This window comes from Hermetia illucens, chromosome 4 (genome assembly GCF_905115235.1).
Source record: "Hermetia illucens chromosome 4, iHerIll2.2.curated.20191125, whole genome shotgun sequence".
NCBI lineage: Eukaryota > Metazoa > Arthropoda > Insecta > Diptera > Stratiomyidae > Hermetia > Hermetia illucens.
Window position 1 is genome coordinate 16,860,459 of NC_051852.1, and position 23,551 is coordinate 16,884,009.

The window sequence follows — 23,551 nt, forward strand, 5'->3', positions numbered from 1 at the left end:
CTTTTTCATCACGCCCTCCGGTGGATCATATAGTTGATAACTCGTTTGGTGTCTGTCGTTTTCCAGTAGATTTTCAGATCTAATTTCCTTTGTTTTCTCCTCAACAGCAGGTTAAAGAAAGGTAATTGCCCTTTCTTTTTTATCTCCAAGGGGAACTCAATGCTGGGATACAGTATGTTGAGGAAGTCGGGCGTATTTTCGTTTCTTTCTTTTTTCTTGATGATATCGCCGATATTATCTGCATACCTCCTCCAAAATCTTGGCAACAGATCTGCCGAAGATAATTTCGTTTCCAGGTTGACCATGAAGATTTCGCTGATGGGCGCGGACCAGGGGTTCTCCAACTGTTTATAATGCTGGTGCTCAAAGGTTGGGATGATGCAGAAAGGGTAACGACACTATCTGCTGAGTAAACATCAAAATGGCGGTAGGGAAACCTCCATGGGGTGGCACCGGGAAACATTGCAGTCGCATAGGCTTCATGGTCGTGGGTGTGGTAGGCGAATGTCCTGAGGCTCCACACATCGACTAACAGCAGCTTGGCACGAGGCTGTTGGAACTGTTGGGCATCTTAGATAAGAAAACTATTAGGCTATATGTACTGAATTCATTTACTTCTATGAATATAAACCAAGCTTTGGTAGAAATATGCTTCACCAACAGCGCGATTAAAATTAGAGGGAGCTCGAGTGGTACAGGGTGCATGGTTGTAGCTTGGATAATTTGTTCCTTCCGTTGAACGTAGAGGGTGGATTTTTACTAGGCTTGGACATTGCAATACACGAGCGATATCTAAGCATGCCACAACGACTTCCAGTCTTTTAAGTGGAGGACGGTTCATCGGTTTAGCGTTAGACGGCATAAGTTTTTGGATCCTGGAGTGTGCTCCGAATCCAACAACGTCCTTAAAGAAATAACGAACGCATACCTCATGGTTGAGCAATGGTCCTGGCTTGTTTCGGTGTATGTTCAAAGGTGGCGTAGGACTCGGGATGGTGTGGTGTTAAATAAGTCAAGCTGCTAGAGTTGCACCTCCGGTGAGGGCGCACACTTCGAGAAATTTTCCATCTGCTACGACCGAAAAACGCTCTCTTCGGAGGGAAGTTTGGCCGGAAGGCTGAATTGTTAAGGCACGTCTAGTAGATACAAGGAATCTGTTTATAATGCTCACCCCTAAAAGTAATGTAGTTTTCCTTCATACAGAGATTGACTAGTTTCATCTATTGTTTTACGTCACCTTTGAATTGTAGGCCTTCTTGTTGTTGATCTAGCCAATACTCTATTAGAGAGGTCATTTCTTTGACCGGGACACTCGCAAAAGGAGCCTTGATTTTAAAAGGCAGTAAGACTTCTTTTGAGTGACAGTCTCAAACCCCGGTAATTAATAGGATCAAAGAACTCCCCAATGTGCATAAACCAGGCAAGGAGATGAGGGAAGTTTCCGTTTCCGCGGATACCTTCCAAGCATCAGATGGTCAAATAGTTAGCCAAGGAATTCCAGAATGTGGAGAAACTGTTTGAAACTAGATCGGTCGAGAATTCAACTGAGTTCTCCAAGGATAAATTGATTGGGGAAATCAAAGAAGATGAAGTCTTAGCATCTTTGGACGTTAAGGCTCGTTTATCCGAGTGCCCCGGTCAAAGAAGCGACCGATCTAGTAGAGGATTGACTACATCAACAACAAGGATGCCCACAATGGTATATTTGACAAAGTTTTGACAAGTTTTTTTTGCACAAAACTATGTAGCTACATTGTAAGCCGTTGTAATTGGATATTTGTAGATATTGAGGCGATTACAATTCTATCAATAACACCTTCGTTGTTTGCAAGTTAATTGGATCCTTTCAACATTCTTTCCCCAGTAATTGGTTTCATTGAAAGGAGACGTGTAAGGAGGCATCTTACACAATATTTTGGCTGTTATCGTAGGACTGCGGTATCTTTTGCATTGTTGAGAGCATTTGAAAGACCGGAAATAGATTCAGAAAAACGGACTCGGTCCATTCAACGTACTGCCCTTCATTACAGCCCCTGTCAATCATTTTCACACTTCGCCAATGGACTTCATCATCTTGTAAAACTCCAGCCCCTGACCAGGATCAGGACTCAGACGGATCACAGTTTGTGTATGCATTTCATAAATATTTGCAACGCTATACACTCTTATCCCGAAAATTTGGATAAATATAATGAACGTAAACAATTTGGCTGGGATTATCTGCTTTATGTAATATGTGCTGCGGACGAGCCTTAAATACCTGCTGCCGGAAAGGCTCTCGAAATCCGTGCATAAGGCCCAAATCGCATCCGACTGCGTATTACAGTGTGTTACCTTCATGGATAATCCACGGTGGGCCTTTTACAAATTTAATTACTTTAAGGATTCTTCACAGGTTTATGTTGATTTAGTGTTGCTTACACCTTGTTTGCGTGTCATGTACCTGAAAAACACATGTTGTGGATTTTCCCTGGGAAATTTCGAACACATGTTCGCATCTCCTCGGCTCAGTGGAAATCACATGCACTGAGTCCTCGGTCACCTGAAATATCAGCAAATTAGAAACTCGAACGTGAAAAGGCTTGGAAAGTAATAAAAATATGTGTCAATATCGGCAGCGTTTAGTCCGAATCGTCGTTGTTCAAGGGAGCGGGAGGACGCAAGGAGATTTGCCGTGGATTGAAAGGACAACAACGGCGGACTTGCACGGCTCAAAGGTGGGAATTCCCAGACGGGTATGAGGCGATAGTGTGCCGCACGGATTCTGATATGTTTTTTTAAGCCACGATAATACCAAGTTTACCGGAGAAATGGATTCTCTTATTAATTCCATTACAGATGCTAATGCCGTGTATGCAGGTTTGCTTGGGATTATTGTTAATAGCTTTATTATTTGGGCTGAATACAATTGGATTGCGGTGAATGAAAAGTGTTTTCACTACCTGAGGTGGAAACATGACATTGAATGTTGCTTCAGCATATGTCGGTGATTATTTTGAAAATTCTAAATTGATTCGATTGTGTCCTGGATATATACTGAAAAATGGAAAACGTGGAGTCTCTCCAAAGATATTCCTTGGTATCCTAGTAAAAATAGGTCTGAAATTTTCCTCGATTTTCACAGCTTCACACAATACAATGGTAGCATAAACATGAGAGGGTGTAATCTGTTGGGATGACTATATTTCAAATTCCCCGGAATGAGAACGTGGATTATTTTTTTGAAGAATTGTTTAGTAACGTTGTTCCTGCATTTTCCTGATTATTAACGTTCAAGTAAATATAACAAACATTTTTAAGGATTAGTAGACGATGATGATTTCCGCAAATAGCAATTGTTTCGGCTAGAGTAACTCTCTATTCCAGACCCCTGGAAAAAATCCGGATATGTGGAAAATCACGCCCTTCCACTCTCCTCTCCTCAGGGCTGAGTTACTGAAAAGTAAATCGACTAAAATTTAACGCTACATCTACCGAAATTCTCATATTTCGGCTATTCCCAATGTTGAATTAAAAATCATTTGTTTTCCAGCTCTTTATGTTGATGAGTATTGCTTCTTCCCTATGTTTCGTGGGTTTGTTTTCACATGAGTATAATCCGAAATCTTCCAAAAGTTTGTACCGATAACCGATGTTATCTTTGGCGTTTTCCACTAACGGGCCTGCTGAAATTTGGGCAGAGACAGTACAGAGTCCTTTTGGATACCCATGAAGAAAAGATTCCCCAAGTCCATTATCATCGTCGTACCAACGCCACCTTTTCTCATCATCAACGGCAGCAACCGGTATCCGGTCTAGGCCTGCCTTAATAGAGACATCATTGTTTTGCGTTATTCGATATCCCTAAAAGCTGTCTGGCCTCCTGACCTATGCCATCGCTCCATCTCGAGCAGAGTCTGCCTCGTCTTCTTTTTATACCATAGATATTTCCCTTATAGACTTTCCGGGCTGGATCTCCTCATCCATACGGATTAAGTGACCCGCCCACCGTAACCTATTGAGACGGATTTTATCCACAACTTGACGGTCATGGTATTGCTCATAGATTTCGTCATTATGTAGGCTACGGAATCGTCAATTCTCATGTAGGGGGCCAAAAATTCTTCAGAGGATTCTTCTCTCGAACGCGGCCAAGAGTTCGCAATTCTTTTTGCTAAGAACCCAAGTCTCCGAGGAATGCATGAAGATTGGCAAGATCATAGTCTTGTACAGTAAGAGCTTTGACCCTATGGTGAGACGTTTCGAGCGGAACAGTCTTTGTAAGCTGAAATAGGCTCTGTTGGCTGACAACAACCGTGCGCGGATCATCATCGTAGCTGTTATCGGTTGTGATCTTCCACCCTAGATAGGAGAAATTGTCAATGGTCTCAAAGTTGTATTCTCCTATCCATATTCTTCCGGTTTGACCAGTGCGGTTTGATGTCGTTGGTTGGTTGGTTTTTGGTGCTGACGTTGCCACCATATATTTTGTCTTGCCTTCATTGAAGATTAGCCCAACATCTCGTGCCAATGGTCGCCTGCTCGATCTGGATGAAGGCAGTTTGTACTTCTCGAGTGGTTCTTCCCATGATGTCGATATCGTCAGCATACGCCAGTAGTTGAGTGGACTTAAAGAGGCTCGTACCCCTCGCATTTATCTCAGCATCACGGATTACTTTCTCGAGGGCCAGGTTAAAGAGGACGCATGATAGGGCATCCTCTTGTCGTAGACCGTTGTTGATGTCGAATGGTCTTGAGAGTGATCCTGCTGCTTTTATCTGGCCTTGCACGTTGGTCAGGTTATCCTAGTTAGTCTTATCAATTTCGTCGGGATACCGAATTCTCTCATGGCCGTGTACAGTTTTACCCTGGCTATGCTATCATAGGCGGCTTTAAAGTCGATGAACAGATGGTGCAACTGATGTCCATATTCCAACAGTTTTTCCATTGCTTGCCGCACAGAGAAAATCTGATCTGTTCCTGATTTGCCTGGAATGAAGCCTCTTTGGTATGGGCCAATGATGTTCTGGGCGTATGGAGCTATCCGGCCGAGCAAGATAGCGAAGAAAATCTTTTTATGTATGAGACAGATAATGCCTCGTTGCCAATCGTCAGGCATTGATTCGCTGTCCCACACCTTGAGTACAAGTTGATGAACCACTTATTGTAATTGGTCGCCTCTATATTTAACCAATTCGGCTGTAATTCCATCAACTCCTGGCAACTTATGATTTTTAAGGCGATGAATTGCACGGACTGTTTCTTCTATACTTGGTGGTGGCAGTATTTGTCCGTCGTCTTCAGTTGGCGGGACGTCCAACTCGCCGATGTTCTGGTTGTTCAGTAGCTCACCAAAGTACTCAACCCATCGCTCCAATATGCACATTTTGTCGGAAATCAGATTTCCCTCTTTGTCTCGGCAGGGTGAACATCGAGGTGTGTAAGGCGTCATCCTGCTGACTTGTTGATAAAATTTCCGGGCCTGGTGCGGTTGCTCCCTGTACTTTTCGAATTCACAGACCCGTTGGTTCTCCCCGGTTTCCTTTTTTCGTCTGTGAAGTCGGTTTTCCGCTCGCCGGAGTTCGTAATAAGTCTCCGCGCGTGCCTCCGTTCTTTGAAAATGCAGCATCACTGAGTATGCTCTTTTGCAGCTGGGGCCAAGTATGTTTGTGGCCGTATTTATGATAACGTTCTTCAGGTGATTGTGAACATCATTTCTTGATGCTTCATCTCCATGATCTCTGTAGACTGCGGTTATTGCGGCATCCATTTCACTCTTATAGGTGTTGCGGAGGGCTGTGGATGTGGATGGCTTCAGTGTTAACTCTCACCTGATTGTCAGAGGGGATTCTGGGAGGTGTTGTTATTTGAGCTCGGAGCATTATGCCAACGAGAAAGTGATCCGAATCGGTTTTCTGACTTCTAACTGTAAGATTACGATCCAGGGTAAGGATCATCACAAATTCACACACAAATTGGGGTTGTTTGTCCGCTCTGGTGTTCCGCCTATTTTTCCGCTCTCCTTTTAAATAATTGAATATATCGCGCGAGGAGAAGACCGCGGGAGACGCGATTCCCTCGTTGGCGGCCATCGCGATCCTTTTCCGGCGGTGTGGTTCCGCCAATTGGGGGCAATTGCGCTGACTAGCGTCGCGGATACCACTTGTTCTCATCGTTCTCGACGAAGAAACCAATAGACTGGTTTCGGATGTGCTTGAGGAATGCTCGTACGTCCGTCTAAAGGAGCAGCTGATTTGGCGACTTCCGCTAAGTGGAGAAGCAAAGCTTAATCACTTATTGAATGACCTGACGTGAGGCGACTGTATCCCCAGCCAGTTGTTTCGAGAAATAAAGCACCTGGGTGGAGATAAGGTTGGCTCGAAATTGCTAAGCCCCTCTGAGTGCAATGACTCCCGGAGATCGCACCATCTTAATCTGCGCGACGTGGGGATTGCTGGATATGTTGTCCATCACCCATGCCCCGTGGTCGCGGAAGTTTCCCGAGACACAGCTCGGGAAATCGACGAGCTCAAGGTAATGGTAACGACACTATCCGACGCGGTCATAAACCTCGCAGCGATGGTTAGTGCTTTCATGGTCGAGGTCTGCTTCCCGAAAAGGGCGTTTGGGAAGTCGCATGCCGGGACCTTCATCGATCTCGACGGTTTACTGATATCATCGTAAGTATGGAGCTCAAGTAACTAAATGTGCCACCGGATGTACTTTTAACGCAACAAAAAACTAAGCACCCTGGGTTCCTCGGCGACGGTTACCCTGATCGACACGGGCGCTGAAGTGTCGGTTCTCTCTGTGCCCCGTCTGAACAATTTAATCCCGCAAAACCTACGATTCGGTGTCGCGAACTCCTTTCTCATCCGCACCTATGGCTATAAGCAGGTGGACGTGAGTCTCGGACTGCGCCGAACGTTACGAAGAAAAAGTTTAACGATTTGATGAAACAGGGTACCTGCAGGTCTGACTGGTCTCCTCCACTTCATTTGGTCCTTATGCCAAACAGGGAATGAGATTTTAGGCGTCTGAATGCTCAGACAGTTCCCGACCGATACCCCATTCCACTGATCCATGATTTTGCGCATTCACTTACGAACTGCTGTATTTTTACGACCTTGGATCTAGCCAAGGCGTATCATCAAATCCCTGTCGCTTCTGAAGACATTCAACGTAATTACAGCGTGTACGATTGTGAACTACGCGTCGCGTATCTTGCTATAAAATACTTCCGATTCTCCCTGCAGGGCAGGCGGTTCACTTGTTCACGGATCTCAAGCCTCTAATTTTCGTGCTTAGATAAAAGCCCGACAAAGGATCCCCTCGCCAACTTCGGCACTTGAGTTATATCGGTCAGTTTACTTCTGATATCCAACATGTGTCTGGAGAAGACAATGTTATTGCAGACGGTTTGTCCCAAATCTCGAAAGTCACAGTCCCTGCCGGGGTCGATCATACGGGAATCGCAAAGGCACAAAAAGACGACACAGAGCTTTTGAACTTGAAGGCAAACTCCAAATATAAGTTCAAGGAGTTTCCTATTTTCGCCTCAAACTCTTATTTACTCTGCGAGACCTCAGAAAAGAGACCCAGGCCGATTTTCGCAGGGAAGTATTTCACACGATACACGATCTTGCGCTCCCAGGCATCAGGACGACGAGCTGGTTAGTCACTGGGAAATTCTTCTGGCCGTCCATGAACAAGGACGTAAACTCTTGGGCCAGACAGTGCATCACGTACCAGAAATGCAAGGTCAACAAGCACGTACGGAAAGAAGTAGGTGCATTCTCTAGGTCGACCAAGCGCTTCTACACCATCCATCTCGGCATTATTGGCCGTTTGCGAGACTCGTACGATTACGAGTATTGCCTCACAATCATCGATGGGTTTACGCGGTGCCCTGTACCAATACAACTGGCTGACATTACGACACAATCACGTGCTGAGGCCCTCTGTCGAGAGTGGATTCCGCGCTTTGGAGTACCAGTAGTAATCATAATGGAAAAGGGAATGCAGTTTGAGTCTGCTCTTTTCGTAGAGTTAGGCAAGCTCCTTGGCTTCAATCGGCATAGCACTACCGCATACCATCCACAGTTCAATGGTATGCTAGAACGTTAGCATCGAACGTTGAAGGCCTTCTTAATGTCGCGTCATGGTCGCGACCCTTGCCTTTAGTCCTCCTTGGTGTCCGGATCGCTCACCGAGAGAAGTTCATAGTGCCTCCCCGTCGAACCTGTGCTGGACATCAGAATAGGGTTAAGCAACTTTAACTTCCCGACACGCAACAACAGAGGTCAACACCCCCAGGGACATTGAGACGTGTTCACAGGTCCTCATTCGGATGGACGCTCCTGGGAGGCCGCTGTAACCACCATACGAGGGCTCGTTTAGAGTTCTGGAGCGAGGCGAACACTCGTTTTAGCTCGACATTCGAGGGGGGCCCAAGTGGGTCTCGTTGACGAAGTTGAAAGCGTTCAGCGAGCCGGCGGTCGCTTTAAGAAGGCGCCGCGAAGCGTCAGATTCGCTCGGTGAGTGAGATAACGTGGTTGGCTTACTCTGCTGAACCAGCACTCTCTCAACTGGGGGGCGGAATGATGTGGCGGCAGATCGGAGGTGCGAATCCGAAGAAGTATTGCACATATATGAATTTTGGTTCTTTATCTGTATGTAGCTCTCGACCTTCACTCCATTTCTTCCCCTTTGCGACCATGGAAAGATTTGTCTAGAATAAGTAAAAGTGGGTATTCAGTAATTCCTTGGAATAATGCCACTTCCTTGGTGGAATTTTTTTTTATATCAGTACAATTTCTCCCTTTCTTAAGTTATCACATATTAACGAAACTTCTTCTTTACTTTACAGTTTATTCGACACTAAAATATCCTCACAGCGCTCGGGATTTCACATATCAGATATCTTAAACCTAGACAATACCGACTTAAAAGCCACCAGTGGATTGCAACCTAATTTATGCAGTGATGCCTGTAATGAGCCCAACACCTTCGGTGATACCACTGCAGCCCACCTTAATAACAATAGTCAACAAAACGGCGTTCAGTCAACAACGCAATATGTATCGCCGTCACACAACGCGGGAACTCCATCCTTCGGTGAAAATATTGGCTATCACCACCACCTCAGTCATCCCCTCCTGCAGTCGTCGCGGTGGATCCGTGAAGGCGAGCACTATGGTAAGTAGTTCCGTTCCCAACTCCTCACTCTCTAGACACTCCCTCCAACAACAGCACGCGCTACTCCGCACCTTTTCCTACCACGAGCAATACAGCATATCCTGCGACCAGCTGTGGGTACTCAGATCCATTTATAATACACACAAGATAGGAGCTAATGGCAACAAACAGGAATTAAATGCAATTACATGCACATCTGCCTGTGCCCGTCCAGATCGATAGGGAAAAAATCGTGATGACTATTTTACCTGTACTTGAATATCGTTACATGAAAGGCGTAATGCCTGGATGTCCTTGCAGGCCCCTTCCATGCACAATGGTGTGAAAGAATTATTTCCTGCCGCAAGGGCGCTCCCTTTCCTATTGTACGTCGATAGTTTTCACAATTTGTCATTGAGCCTTTGAAGTCAATTTCTGGTTGTTGCATGGCAAAAAGGACACGTAGAAACCTCAAATAGAGGCGTGAACCAAGCGCAAGTACACAATTGATGAGATTATTTTGAAATACATTCGGGCATAGATTTACGATGGTTTTATGTCGTGCTAGGATGCAACATGGATTCAATTGAATTAAAATTTCCGTTTTTCGATAAATAGAGAAGGGGATAACGTTAAAAGGTTTTGAATTCTGACGTGGAGTATCCTCACGAGAGATTCAATTGATTTTTTTTCTGGAATGGGAAAAGTTCCTGTGTAAAGGTTAAGGATTTTACAAACAGTTGATCCTTTCTATACAATGCACATTTGTATGTTCCCGTACAATTCTACTGGTACTTCTCCTTTTCGTGCTTCTATGTTAGTATTTCGAGACTAGTCAACCCCCAGTTTTGGCTTATTTTGCTTCTAAGTGGTGCCTTTAACAGTATTTTCTGATATTATCCTTCGTGAGGCATATTCAGGACTTAAAGATACTCAAATAAATTTCGAGTTGACTACGGGCTTTTATATGATAGTTGGATATCCTTTTGCATACTATTAACTTGATGGAAAATCTAAGCCCACTCATGTTTCTGATTCATTGCTTTATGAAGATTATCCTTATTTGTTTGGTGTACACTAGGCACTATGTATTTTTTTCTCAACTGGAGGAAGCATTAAAAGAACCAAAAAAACTCCTGCAAACTTTGTTTGAACTGCTTTGTATGAAATTCTGCCAATCAGAACAGAAAAACAAGAGAATGGCATACCTCTGAACACATACAACTCTTTTAAGCTGAAGGATCAACTATTTGCTGCTTGCCAGGATGCCTGTCTAAATGGATCAATTTCTTGGAATTTATCAGGTGACCCTTTGGATAGGTCCGTTAAGTTACCAGCTTATTCGTCCTGCAGTGCGATTTGCTGATGTAATGAAAAGCCAAGGTCAAGACGAAAGTGTCCCTGACAGTTCATATCAAGAACTACCTTTGAATATTGCTGCACTGTCGAATAATCTGAATTAGTTCATGAATACTATCAGCACCATGATTCAGGAACTAATAAAGGACCAACATATGATGCTGCAGATTCTTTAAAATAAAAAATAAATACCATAAGAATTGCTCATTGGAATGCAAACGGCATTAGCCAACCCAGCGCTGAAGTTATTCTTTTCTTGATAACTCATGGCTCATGGTAGGTAATCCCTCAACGATTACCTACCTTGTCGTGATGAGGGAGCTCAGTAAGAAAGATCCTCCAGAAAACGGGAGGTGACACCTGAAGCGAAGCGGTAATCAAAACCCCAAATCAAGGTGGGACTATCGTGCCGAGGGCTGAATGGTCACAGGGGCTAACATGTGGCCGTAAACGGTGAACTCTGGGTATCAGGCGACCCCCAGTTTCAACTAGCCTTGTCTCGGCAAAAAAAGGGCTCTGCCGAGATCGACTTAATTTCGCCGACAAAACTGAGGCCATGGTAGCCAATTATGAACAAACAAAAAAACAAAAACATAAACCTGTTAAACAAACACAATTAAACCTCGATCGTGACGATCCAACCACGAGTGAAGGGACAACCCTAAGTTCATCGATGGACAACCCGAGTCTAGACGCAGATTCTCCACTTACTCAGGTGGGAACCAATTTAATTGAGACCCAGTCCTTAACAGATGAGCCGAAGCACGTCCCTTCCATCAGCACTCCTGACAGTAGGCTCCAATCGGCGCCACCTGCTGAGGCTGAAGTCTTGCCCATGGGTAAGCACCTGTCCACGGATACCAAACAGCCTTCGGGAAAACCGTCTTCGAGCAAACCGCCTCCGGGCAAACCGCCTTCGGGCAAATCACCTCTAGGCAAACCGCCTTCATGCAAACCACAACCCAAGGGCTGTGCCAAGGTTGAGGGTAAAGGATCGTTCGGGGCATCTGCGGAAAGTGGAACCGGTCCTCGGACGATCCTAAGTCTTCGACACTAAATGCAGCAAAGAGGGCTCGGCCGCAACAGCTAGGCCTTCATTTGCAGCTAAGGCTATCGAAGCCGATGAATGGGTCCTGAATGGCGACTCTATTCCATCCGGTTACGATACTGAGCAGCCCGAAAAGTTTAGGAGGAAACTCCTCCTAGCTGTTAGAACTGCATCCTCCCAAGGCATTAAGCTTTGCTTTGGGTCGGTAGGTGTTACGGCTAAACTTTTCCGACGAAGACACGAACGAGTGGCTCAGGCAGTACTGTTCCTCCCTCAACGATGTGTGGGAGGGTGCGCGACTAACTTTGAAAAGGGTCTCTGAACTACCATCGTTAAAAAAGTGCTTCCTCTGACTTCCAGAAGAAGAACGGAATGGTGCTGGGGTTTCTGGAACAACTTGGTGTGCAACACTTCTACCTGGATGTTACTAGGCAGCAAACCAGCAGAGAGAGCCGATAGGCCGGGAACTTTTCTCATTATCGGCGTTTCCGAACCCGATGTTAAGAAGGTTCGGGAAAAATCGGGCTGCCGGCTCTACGATGGGCTAGGAATCGCCACGTTACAAGTGTCGGCTCCTAAAACCATTGAAGGGGATGTGCAGCCCTCGGTATCTTCATCTGAAATGTAGATGAAGTGCCACATTTCCCAAATAATTTTGCAGCATTGTAAAGTGGTGACTGCACTTATCAGTCGTCGTCAATAGCTGCAAGATATTTATGTCTCTCATACACGACACCATGGGCTGCTGGTGTGGTAGTCAGGAGCCTAAACTTCCAACATGCTGACCTGTTGTATGCCCATGGGAGCGATCAACCTCGCTCCTGCATGATAGTCTCAAAAGACTTCCAGGCTAATTTGGTTAACGACCTATGTGGTGGCGACACCACATCGGCAAAACTAACCACAAAAATTCAACAGGGAGATAAAGAGATACTATGGTGCTCTGCATATTCCCCCTATGACGCAGACGTTCCCAGTGGAACATTCATCAGAGCTATCCGATATGCCAAAAGTAAAGGCAGGGGGGTAATAGCAGGATGTGATGTCAACGCTCACCACATATGCTGGGGAAGTTCCAACATCAATGCAAGTGGATCGAGACTACTGGAGTATCTAGTAGGAACCGATTTGCAGGTCCTTAATTTAGGTAATGAACCCACTTTCTTCAACGTGGTCAGGCAGGAGGTGGAGAGTATCAAACGATATTACACTCTCGGATCACAGACGCATTGATTTCGTAATGGTCATGGATCCACCTCCACGGCTCTAAAGAAGAGCATGAGATCGACTAACCGATCATCAGGGAGACGCTTTTGCGAAGAGACTAATTATTTTAAGGCAACCTCAAAGCTGAAGCGGAATCTGGTTAAAGAACGTAGCCAGAAACTGGGTTATTTACGTTTACAGAACGGGAGGTATACGGAAAGCGATGGAGAAACGCTGCTGATCAGTTGGATCCTTCACATGCTAGAGTGGAGAAAAATCCACATATCGGTCCACAGGGTGAGGTTCTCTCTCCACTGTTATGGCTCTTTTTAATGAATACCTTGCTGTGGCTCTTGAGGGTCAAAAAAGTCTTTAGGCAAGCATTTGCGGGCGACCTAGCCGTAGTAATTACCGACAAGTTTGTGGACACAGTATGTGACCGCTTGAATGCAACTCTGCATGAAATCCATTAAATCCTAAAGGCAAAAAATGGTTATTGTGTTTACAAACCTGGGCATTAGGCCATAACACTTCGGAAAAATGCTGTGTCCTCGGCAAAGACTGCGATATTCGGAAAAAGGACACTGCTCACAGTACTAGTTCAAGGTGTAGAGGGAAGGGGGGTTAGAAAATTGGAAAAAGACTTATAGAAAATGAAAAGTGAAGCAGTGTAGTCTGGGCTCTGTAAGCGAATATGTACAGGAGTCCAGCAATTCGCGAAATAATAGAGCAGATGGCAAGAGAAAAAAAGGTGACTTATTGCTCCTCAACGGGCAGAACCGAAATAGGGACTGCCCATCGTGGTATCCTCATCATCGTGGCAACACTGCTACCATTTGGATTCAAGCTATTGTCGACTTGCGAGTACCGAAGAGTGCTGGGAAAATGACTTCGGCTAAGTTCGTTATGCGGGAAGAACATCTTTCAGTGCTAATCTAACACTGAACGAGTCTCTTTGCCTGCTTTTCAAAATAAACTCGGCGCCTTCAAGAATGGGATCCGAAATATGGAAGGGAGAGTCTTAACGAAAGCAGGCTACAAAGCCTGGTCTTCTGAGTAGACCAACTAAACTCTTGCAGAACGGGGTCCTGAACTCGTTGTATTTAATATATGTAGGTACTCTGAAATTGCGACGTCCTGGCTACGAAGGCACTATTGTTTACGTGTTTATGTGTACTTAGTGCCAGCAATGCAAGGGGTAAAAAGTACTAGAAAATGTGCCTCCTTCGAAGTACCTTTCAATATCCTGACGCTCCACAAGTATCCAATCAGGTTGCACGTCGGGAAAATTGGCCCAGCTTTCTCTTCATTTTGGTGAAGGATAGAGGCAACTCCTCAGATGCTGCCTTGCTTCTGCTCTGGGAACGCAGGTGCAGATGTTGCATAACAGTTTTTAGGACTTAGAGCTTGCTAAATAAAAAAAAAATACTTGGCCTGATTCATGACATGCTTGCAAATTGATAAGATGGGAATTATTAACGTTGGGAACTTTCCAGAGGTGAGGCAGGTTCTTAAGAGTGGTCTCCACCTTTTCACTTTTGTGATATAGGCTGATTTTCCAAAGTTCTCTCAAAATATTTCTTCAGATGATATAGCACGCGAGACGCCAAGACTGAGTAGCCCTTGAATTGCGTACCCGAGATCAATAGACAAAAAGTATTGTCCCAGCAGAAGTTAGCTAGTGACATCAATAGAGACCGATGGCGCTTCGAGTGTAAGTTAGCCATCCAAATATTCGAAGTTCATTAACCATCTTATTTCATGGAACCAACTATGAACAAAAAAATTATGGAGGCAATTCTACTAGTTGCTGCTAGTGCTTCGAAACCCGGTGGTATTTCCATTGAAATACCGAGGCTTGTGCCTAGGCAGTGGTGGAAGATTGTGACGCTTGTGTGGATAAGCAAAGGCAAAAGAAGACCTAACTTTGGATTAGAATGGGGCGACTCACAACTGAGCATGATCAGTCTTTGCCCTATGATACTCGGGCAGAATATCCGAGAATGAAGGTTGCACCGAGGGTGACTTGCATAGATATGGGCCTGATTCTTGGCAACGTCTGATATGATGACCTGTTGCAAGTCAAAATATGCGATAAATAACACCTAGTCAAACAGGTGAAGGATATTAGATCATTAATCACCCTACGCTTGATGGAACAAACCCATTGCACGCTAGGTTTGGAGATACTAAGAGTCAGAATGTGGATGACAACACCGAATCTTTTTAGCTATGTAGAAAAGCATAATCGCTTTGCTTTTTTGTAAATTGGCGAAATCAAAGTCGAATATAAAACAGGGGTGCCCCATAAAAAAGGGCATTCCCACGCATGAGGTCCTTTAATTGGGGGAAGAAGTCGAAGCCGGATGGACAGATGTTTCGACTGTAGGGTGCGTGAGACAACACTTTCCAGGAATAATAAAAAGCAAATTATCGATAATGGTTCCGATGCGTGGGCATGGACTGCCAATTCGGAACTGCTGGAGTTACAAGTGTTCTGTTCCTTTTCTGCGAAATTTTTTCAACGTAAGTCATTTTTCAAAATATGGAAAGCGGATGAAGCTATTACAAGACGACCTTTGTTGAGAAAATGCGACTCCAGTTTGATTCTCCGCCAATTAGTTAATGTTCTCTGACTCCCAGGTTACGGCCATCCCTTATGCTTTTACGACCTTCACAGAAGGATCTAACCCAGTATGACACAAAGGTACGGTCTAACGTTTCTTCGTTACAAATCTCTCTTAAAGCCCGATGAACTCCGGCAGAACTGCATAATTTTTTAAATGTTCCCCAATGAACGACCCAAATCAAAAACCTATCGCAGTGCCTTCTATGGTTCTGAGTGACAGACTAAAAAGCCATGAACGACGTCTTGCGGAATGGACGATGATGTTGAACGGCGGAAGACGCTATGATTACGTCCGAAATGAGGCGATTTACGAACGATATGGAATTGCACCCATCGTGAAAAAATTTCGATACGTCTATAGATGTGGGATCATATAATTTGTGCTGATAGGAACTAACTAGCTAAGATCATCGATGTCAATAGGAAATGACCTAAAAGGGCAACCAAAATAATGATGGTTTTATACGAAAGACACCGATTTGAGAGCCTTTTGATTCCACCAAGACACAATCTAGGACCGAGGAAAGTGTCGAATCCGATTTAGATGAGTCAACCTCTCTACCGGACGCAACCCAGAACGGAACACAGAAGTAAGCGTCCCCCTGAAAGTTTACCAATTTTCAAAACCAATATTATCAATACTAGTGATATGCAAACCACGAATAAGTCTGTGAATAAAAAAATTGACTGACGTTTTTCTCCAGGGCAGCGGCAACTAATCAGACGCGTGACCGAAAGTGGCGACTGGTTTCGTCCAGGGCAAATGCAACTCATTAGAGGCTGTCTCACCTGGTGTCTGTCAATTGTTTTTAAAAAACTTGACTGTTTAGCCCAAAAAAAGGGGTCCGTGGACCCAAGAGAGGAAGTAACTTGTTTCCCAAGTGGCCAGTCCGTCATCAAGTTAACGCCGACCCAGGACCCCCTGCATCCCCAATAAAAAAGTCAGTGAATATTTGGGAGTCTCTCCCTCTTGTTAGGCAAAGTTTTCTTTACAGGCCTGTTCTTCTTTTCCCCATTTGATTACTTCTACTACGCCCTGAGCAATTCGTCTGGCTCCGTTGGTTTATTGGAGAAACATTGGGATATTCAGTCTGTCAGTGTGAATCTCTTCGGTATTGATGAGTTGCATGTTGTCGCAGTGAATTTTCGTATTTAAACCATGCCAAGACTTGTAGGATTCCACTAGTCAGTCCAGAAGCGTCAACCCTTATCTATCCAGTTATGTGCCTAATTACCCAGGTTTTCATTTCCCTGCATAGCACCTTAATATACGCAAGGTTCATGAATGTTCTTAAGGCCAAATTACTATTATGTCTTTACCCGAATCTCAGATCAGGTTTTAAAAATTTGGTAGTTATTTACCAAAAAATGACATTAAATGGAAGGTCCTTGACCATGCTTGCATTTATTCCAGACCTTATGAGAGAAGAATGGTGCGAAGGGGATTCACCTTGGGGGTGCAATTCTTTTCTGAGAGGATAATAGGAAGGCCCGGTTTTCTGCATAATTTTGACCCTAGACCCGGATATTCTCTCCACAGCCCTGATTTACTCCGACATCCGCTACTAAATTCCTACTCTCGTTTTCAATACAATTATTTCATTCAATTAAAACTTATTATTTTCCTATTTTACTTACAGGTATGACCCAATCCGCTAGTCCTGATAGCACATCCCCCGTCACATCCGATATGTCCTACAATCTAATCGAGCCCGGATCAAATACCCTCAGTTACAAAGCGGACAACAATCTAAACAATACATCAGAAAAGATCCCCAACAGTGAGCACTCCAATGATATTGACGAGGAAATCCACGAGGAAGAAAACGAAAAGGACTCATCACTGAACGAAGGCTCAGGTCCGCACAAGAAGCGAAAACGACGAGTCTTATTCACCAAAGCACAAACCTTCGAGCTGGAGCGACGCTTTCGTCAGCAAAGGTACCTCTCAGCTCCTGAACGTGAACACTTGGCCAGCCTCATCCGACTCACCCCCACTCAAGTGAAAATCTGGTTTCAAAATCATCGATACAAAACCAAACGGGCGCAGAGCGAGAAGGGAATGTACGACCACGCAGCAGTACATCAACGTCCCAGCACACTCACCTCCCCCCGACGCGTAGCCGTCCCTGTCCTCGTGAGAAACGGAAAGTCCTGCCTGACCGAGGGAAAACCCACCGACTCAATCACGTCCTCGTTACAAACCGCGCACTTAGTCCTCCCCACGAGTACCCTCTACCAGCATTCGAATCTGCTCCCGCCACCCCCTCCCAACCGGGGCTGGTGGCCCTAATAATTCGACCCTTCTGTTCCATAGGTTAGAACTCATTGTTTCCAAGACTCGAATATTGGACAATAAAGTCATTTATCATGAGGTGGTGCAATATCAAATATTCCTTCTTAATTTATTCCAAAAAATTACTGGAGAGTCACGGCTGTCTGCAGCGCCAAAAATTGAACGCGTCGATCAAAAACTACCCCCGCCCAGTGCGACCTTCACTGATTGATTAATATGTATGTAAAAATGTAGTGTTAGGATGTAATTTGAAAATTGTTTTTGTTTTGTTTTCAAAGCAACTTGATCAGGAGAATTTCCTTTTATGTATGTAAATTTGTAATTACGACCCTACGAATATATAACATAATTGAACTGTATGTACACCCATAGTTAACTTATTGAGACAAACTTGTATATTTAGAAAGTTATTAGAGTACCTTCGAAGCAAATAAAGTGAAATGCGAAACTAGCTCGACGCAGGCTATCTTTTTACATAACACCAACGTCAGCGGGTGGTTTTTTGCGCTGTGTACACTGGACGACGAGTATGGGATATCAGCGCTTATCGGAATACACAAATAGACAAAAGACTGACATGTGACTCCAATATCAGCTTTATCAACAAACATCTGAACGTTGTCGGCCGCTCGATAAGCTCCCGGACGCCAATTGCATCGCTCAAATGAAATAGTTCTGCTTGTGAAATTGCCTGATATGTACTTTTCCGTATCTACACACGCAAGAAAGGCCATGGGAGAGCACATGTGGCGAGTGTTCCGAGGCTCCATTTTCGCGGAATCCTCACCTTAAGTTGACCCTGTTGCCATGCTCCCAATCAAGGAACATTGCAGCAAGGTAGCAGCTAAATGCTATTAGCTCCCTTACAGTATGATAGTTGGCACTGATTGGGTAAGTATGGCTCTAGGTTCCGGGACCAAAAGTGCCTACTACTTTATGACATTTGGTTCACGGTTCGTTTGCGGTAAGTGTTACAATATTGTGAGAGGTTTGGGCAGGACATTGCTGTTTAAACCTTACTGAAAAGGACCGGTATTTACAGGATATGATTGGCGGTACAGTTCCTTAGTTGAAGAAAATATCCTTACATTTGGCGAGAATGTCCAGTGGAAAACTCAAGTATAAAAAAGGGAAAACTTTCGACAGATATGAAAAGGGATATGAAGAAAGTGGGAAGGGAAAGTACAAAGGGTTTGCTTCGAAATCCCGAAAAGGTCAGCCAGTTGGTCCAATTTTAACTTTCAAATCTAAATCCCGGATAAAAATTTGGTCAGTGTCCCCACCATTGGTATTCTGGCACTTTGATCCTACCGAATGGAGAGCACCTGCAAGGTCGGCATACCTTCAACTTCAGAGGACTGTCCACTTTTCTCTATAAAAGAGTTGGAACAGGCAGTCCTCTCTATGAAAAACAAGAAAGCGCCGGGACCCGATGGTATTCCAGCAGAGATATACAAACTGGTATTCCAACACCGGCCAGACCTACTGCTCGGCGCATTCAACGCTTGCCTGGAGGAGGGCATTTTCCCTGCTCGTTGGAAAGTTGCGCGGCTTGCGCTGATCCCTAAAGGGAAAGGCAACCCCGAATTGCCGTCTTCATACCGCCCACTATGTATGCTTGACACTGTTGGGAAAGTGCTCAAAAAGCTCATCAGAAGTAGACTCGCTGAAGCGATACGCGCTGCCGGAGATTTATCTGCCCGGCAGTTTGGTTTTAGAACAGGGAGATCCACAGTTGATTCTGTCATGCAAGTCGTGCTTGCCATTCAACGACGGATGGTGATCCTCGTAACGCTTGATGTCAGAAACGCCTTCAATTCCGTAAGATGGAAAGACATTCTAGGCACACTGGACAATACCTTCAACGTGCCGAACTATCTCTTACGGATTTTGAGGGACTATCTGAGGAACCGCTCCCTGCTCGATGAAACACTAGAGGGTCAAAGGTGGATGGAGGTCACGTCGGGGGTAGCACAGGGATCCATCCTAGGGCCGGAATTTTGGAACGCTACCTATGACAGTCTGCTTAAACTTGACATGCCAGAGGAGTCGCGCCTGGTCGGCTATGCAGATGATGTCGCAGCGCTTGTTGCTGGACGCACTGCCAAACAGGCGCAAAGCAGACTCGGCATATTGATGCGATGGGTAAGCGGATGGATGACTACTCATGGTTTCAACCTTGCACTGGAGAAAACCGAAGTAGTCATCCTGACTAAAAAGAGAATTCCGACCCTGCGTCCCATATCGTTCGGCGAGTCGATAATCGAGTCAAAATCAGCGGTAAAGTACCTCGCTTTTCTGAGCAAATCCAAGCAGCAGCGAACAGGGTTGCGGCTGGAGTTTTGGCGTTAAGTAGGCTAATGGCAAACATTGGGGGTCCTACGTTTAGTAGGCGACGTCTCCTGATGAGCTCAACGCAGTCTGTCCTGCTCTACGGCGCAGAGGTATGGGCTGGCGCTCTTAAAAAGGAGGTATATCATAAACGCCGCGCGCAAGTGCAGAGACGGGGAGCTTTACGGATGGCGTCTGCGTACCGCACTGTCTCTGAACCGGCCGTGATGGTGATCGCGGGGGTTATCCCCGTTGCCCTTCTTGCTACGGAGCGTCAGGCCATATACGGGCGCAAGGGAGATGAGCCAAGGGAGGTGGTTGCTCGCGAAGAACGGCAACACACTCTAGACGAGTGGCAGCTCTCTTGGCAAAATTAAACTAGAGGCAGATGGACTGCGCGGCTCATCGGCAACTTAGGTACCTGGCTGAATCGGAAGCATGGTCAGACTGACTATTTCCTTACCCAATTTTTAAGTGGGCATGGAGGTTTTCAGTCTTACCTGCACAAGATTGGAAAGGCGCGTTCTCCGGATTGTGTGTTTTGCAATGGAGTTGTAGACGACGCCCACCACACTTTTTTTCTTGTGGAAGGTGGGATGGGGTTCGTTAGCAGCTTTATTTAAACACAGGGATCTCTCTCCAGACAACATTGTCGAAGAGATGCTGAGGACTGCTGACAGGTGGAACCGTGTTGCCCATTACTTTCGGGCCCTTCTCGTTGCTAAGAAGATAGAACTCGACCGGTGGAGGAGCCGGATGGCAGGGTGTTCCTTGAACTGACAGTTCCCTTCTTCCTCTCCCCTCCCATTGGTGAAAGGAATTCCCTGATTTGAAGGCTCCGCAAAGCGGGAGAGTTCGGGGACTAGCCCGAAGTAATGTGACAAACGGTTCCAGGCTAGCTTTCTGACGATGGGGAGGTGTTTAGTTGGTAGTCCGCGGAGTACCGAATCGGGAGTCCACTTACCCTACCCCAAAAAAAAAAATACCTTCAACTTCAGATTCAACTGGCCGCCGTTGACCTCAAACTAATTCAGAACGACGACAGTTGGAAAATGACCTGTGCCTACCTTCTGGTTGGTGGTTAACAAGGTAAGTATTATGGAACCGCCTTGCAGGCGCTTATCATTTTTTTTAGAGCAAATCTCTTGGTGACAGGTCCTGTGACAGGAGCAAGCATCCAATCTCGTTAAAAACAAAATGATAAAATGGTCGTGTTGAGATCCTGTCGAGAAATGGGCATGGACAGCGTCCTGTAAGTAAATTAGTCCGAGTAAATCAAATAAGTATCTGTACGCTAAATATTGGCACCCTTACTGGATTCCCCCTCCGACATGGTGGGGGAGTCTGTAGTAGTTCACTACTAAAGGGTGTCCAAAAATGAATATGGAAACAAGGGATTTAAACTCTGCAAGTGTTAAGAAGCATGTCGCGGCCGAGACGCGGATTTTGGAAGCCTCACCACATTCATGCCCTCTATCGATAAATCTGTAGAAACCATGCTTTCCGAATCAATGGAAAGCTTGCATTTAGAGCCTACGGCAAAGCTAGCCAGAAGGGAAAGTACGGAAACTCTTAACTTAAGAGAAACTGGAAATCACTACAGCGTCCACGGTACTACAACCCAAATCTACCTACAAACGGAAGAGGAACGCTCGGCAGAAGGGAACTTCAGCCACTAAGGAGGAGGACTTTAGGCTGAAACCTTCCTGTCAGAACCTTATCCTTCATCCTTACCGGAAGGAGCGGAAGAAAGGGAAGCTGGTGACTTGGACGCTACCGGATTACGCCGGTCTAAGGAAATGGACCCAAACGACCCCCTGGAGATAGGAACCTGGAAAGGTCCCAAGCCAGTGGCAGAAGAAGGCACTGCGAAAGAACATGAAGCACCTTGGGAATGAGGACACGGACCTGATTGCACCACTAGGTGCGGTAATGTCCAGAGCGTCTATTAGTGGTAATGCGTGCAAGAAGCGTAAAAGCAAAACACATCTGTGGTGGTTAACGCTTTATTGTCCTCAGTGCCTACATTCACGGGCCCCGTGGAGATTAAGACGGCTGGGTCGAGAGGTGATCAATTCAGCGAGAGATCAATGAAGCTGGTCCCTCCCATAGGAACACGGACACGAGGGCGGGAAAAAAGAGAACATATGCGCAAGTTCCTCCAAGGATGGCAAAATGTCAGAGAGACAATTTACCATCCTCCGGGAATGCCTGTAGAAAAAAATGCTCGAGCCTGGAACGAAGTCAAGATTTAACAATCAAGGTTTTCGCGATGGGCTTCTCCATTTAGAGTGCACTGATGAGGCTGCCTTAAAATGGCTCCAGCAGGTAATCCCGTCTTTGAGTTCTGGCGGTCGGCCCAAGTTCACTATTGTGAACACTGAGCTGCGTAGGACAGAACATGTCGAATGTTGGTTACCGGGCCCTCGAAAGAAAGCAGAGGACATCATCCGCATGTTGGGTGACAGAACCCGGGCATGGACTTCGGCAACTGGAGGGTAAAATTCATGAATGCCAGAAACAACAAATCTACAAACGTGTAGGGTTTCCACTTGGTATTCGAACTGGACCAAAAGAACTTGAATGTGCTCAGGGGAAGTCACCATATTGTGCTCCATTTTTTCCTAGATAAATTGAAATTCAATAATATCAGGAAACTGTAGAACATCATCTCCATTTTGAGAGCGAAGTACAATGATGGTCTTCGACTCATACAATACAGAGCAAATTGCAGCATCTTGGCTGCGCTCTCCCACAATGGAGCTACGCGCGGAAGATAGTGCATAGAGTGGCGGAACCCGCGTAAGGGGGTTCGCATTGGTAGAGGGGCTACAGAGTGTCTCTTACCTGCTAGTAACTTCTCCTACACCTTTCAAGGAACAGGCGAAAGAACAAGCAGCCAGAGTCATGAACGAAACTATGCAAACCGGACACCGCAAACCAGTGAAGGTGTTAAGTGGAAAATCAACGAATGCTCTGCGGGATGAGATGAGATTTTTCATGGATGAGGACATGGGAACTGCTGTACCTCCAAGTGCGGCTTTTCACAGAGAAATCAAACACGAGGGGATCGAATCTCTGGCGGCACGTTGTGGGGGAACCCCGTCATACGTGGACTACGGCATACGCTTCTAACTGTTTTCCATGACATAATAGGCTAAGTTTATGTCGAAAAACATAAATATTGGTTTAATTTGCCGCATGTCGAAGCCTTCTCTCATCTGCTGGCAGCAAAGCTGGCAAACCTGCAGAACTGCCCCTACATTTTTCTGGTGCAAAAACCATGGGTTCGATTTAATAGAATCTGTGGCATTGGATCAGAAAGCGGGGCTAGGATGTTCTACGATGAGAGATCCATAACACCAAAAGCTTGTGTCCTGATGTGAAGACGTTCGGAGGCAACCTGTTCCCAGGACTTAGTCGTACAATACCAGATTAATGACTAGTGGAAAAACATTATAGTTGTCTCCGCTTATTTACACTATGATTCTTTGTATCCTTCACTGACGCAAAGAACACAAGAAAG

General features: G+C 45.4%; 1 protein-coding gene across 2 annotated transcripts in view; it reads left to right on the forward strand.

Annotated features, from left to right (window-relative positions):
* LOC119655816 (homeobox protein vnd) overlaps nucleotides 1–18,139 on the forward strand; it is a 57,816-nt gene extending 39,677 nt beyond the window's left edge. For both annotated transcript variants that reach the window (XM_038061920.1, XM_038061921.1), the window contains exons 2-3: nucleotides 8,849–9,177; nucleotides 17,039–18,139. In XM_038061920.1, the coding sequence (XP_037917848.1) occupies nucleotides 8,849–9,177; nucleotides 17,039–17,691 (982 nt within the window). In that variant the 3' untranslated portion in view covers nucleotides 17,692–18,139. The remainder of the gene's footprint in view (nucleotides 1–8,848; nucleotides 9,178–17,038) is intronic.
* The last annotated feature ends 5,412 nt before the right edge of the window (nucleotides 18,140–23,551 follow it).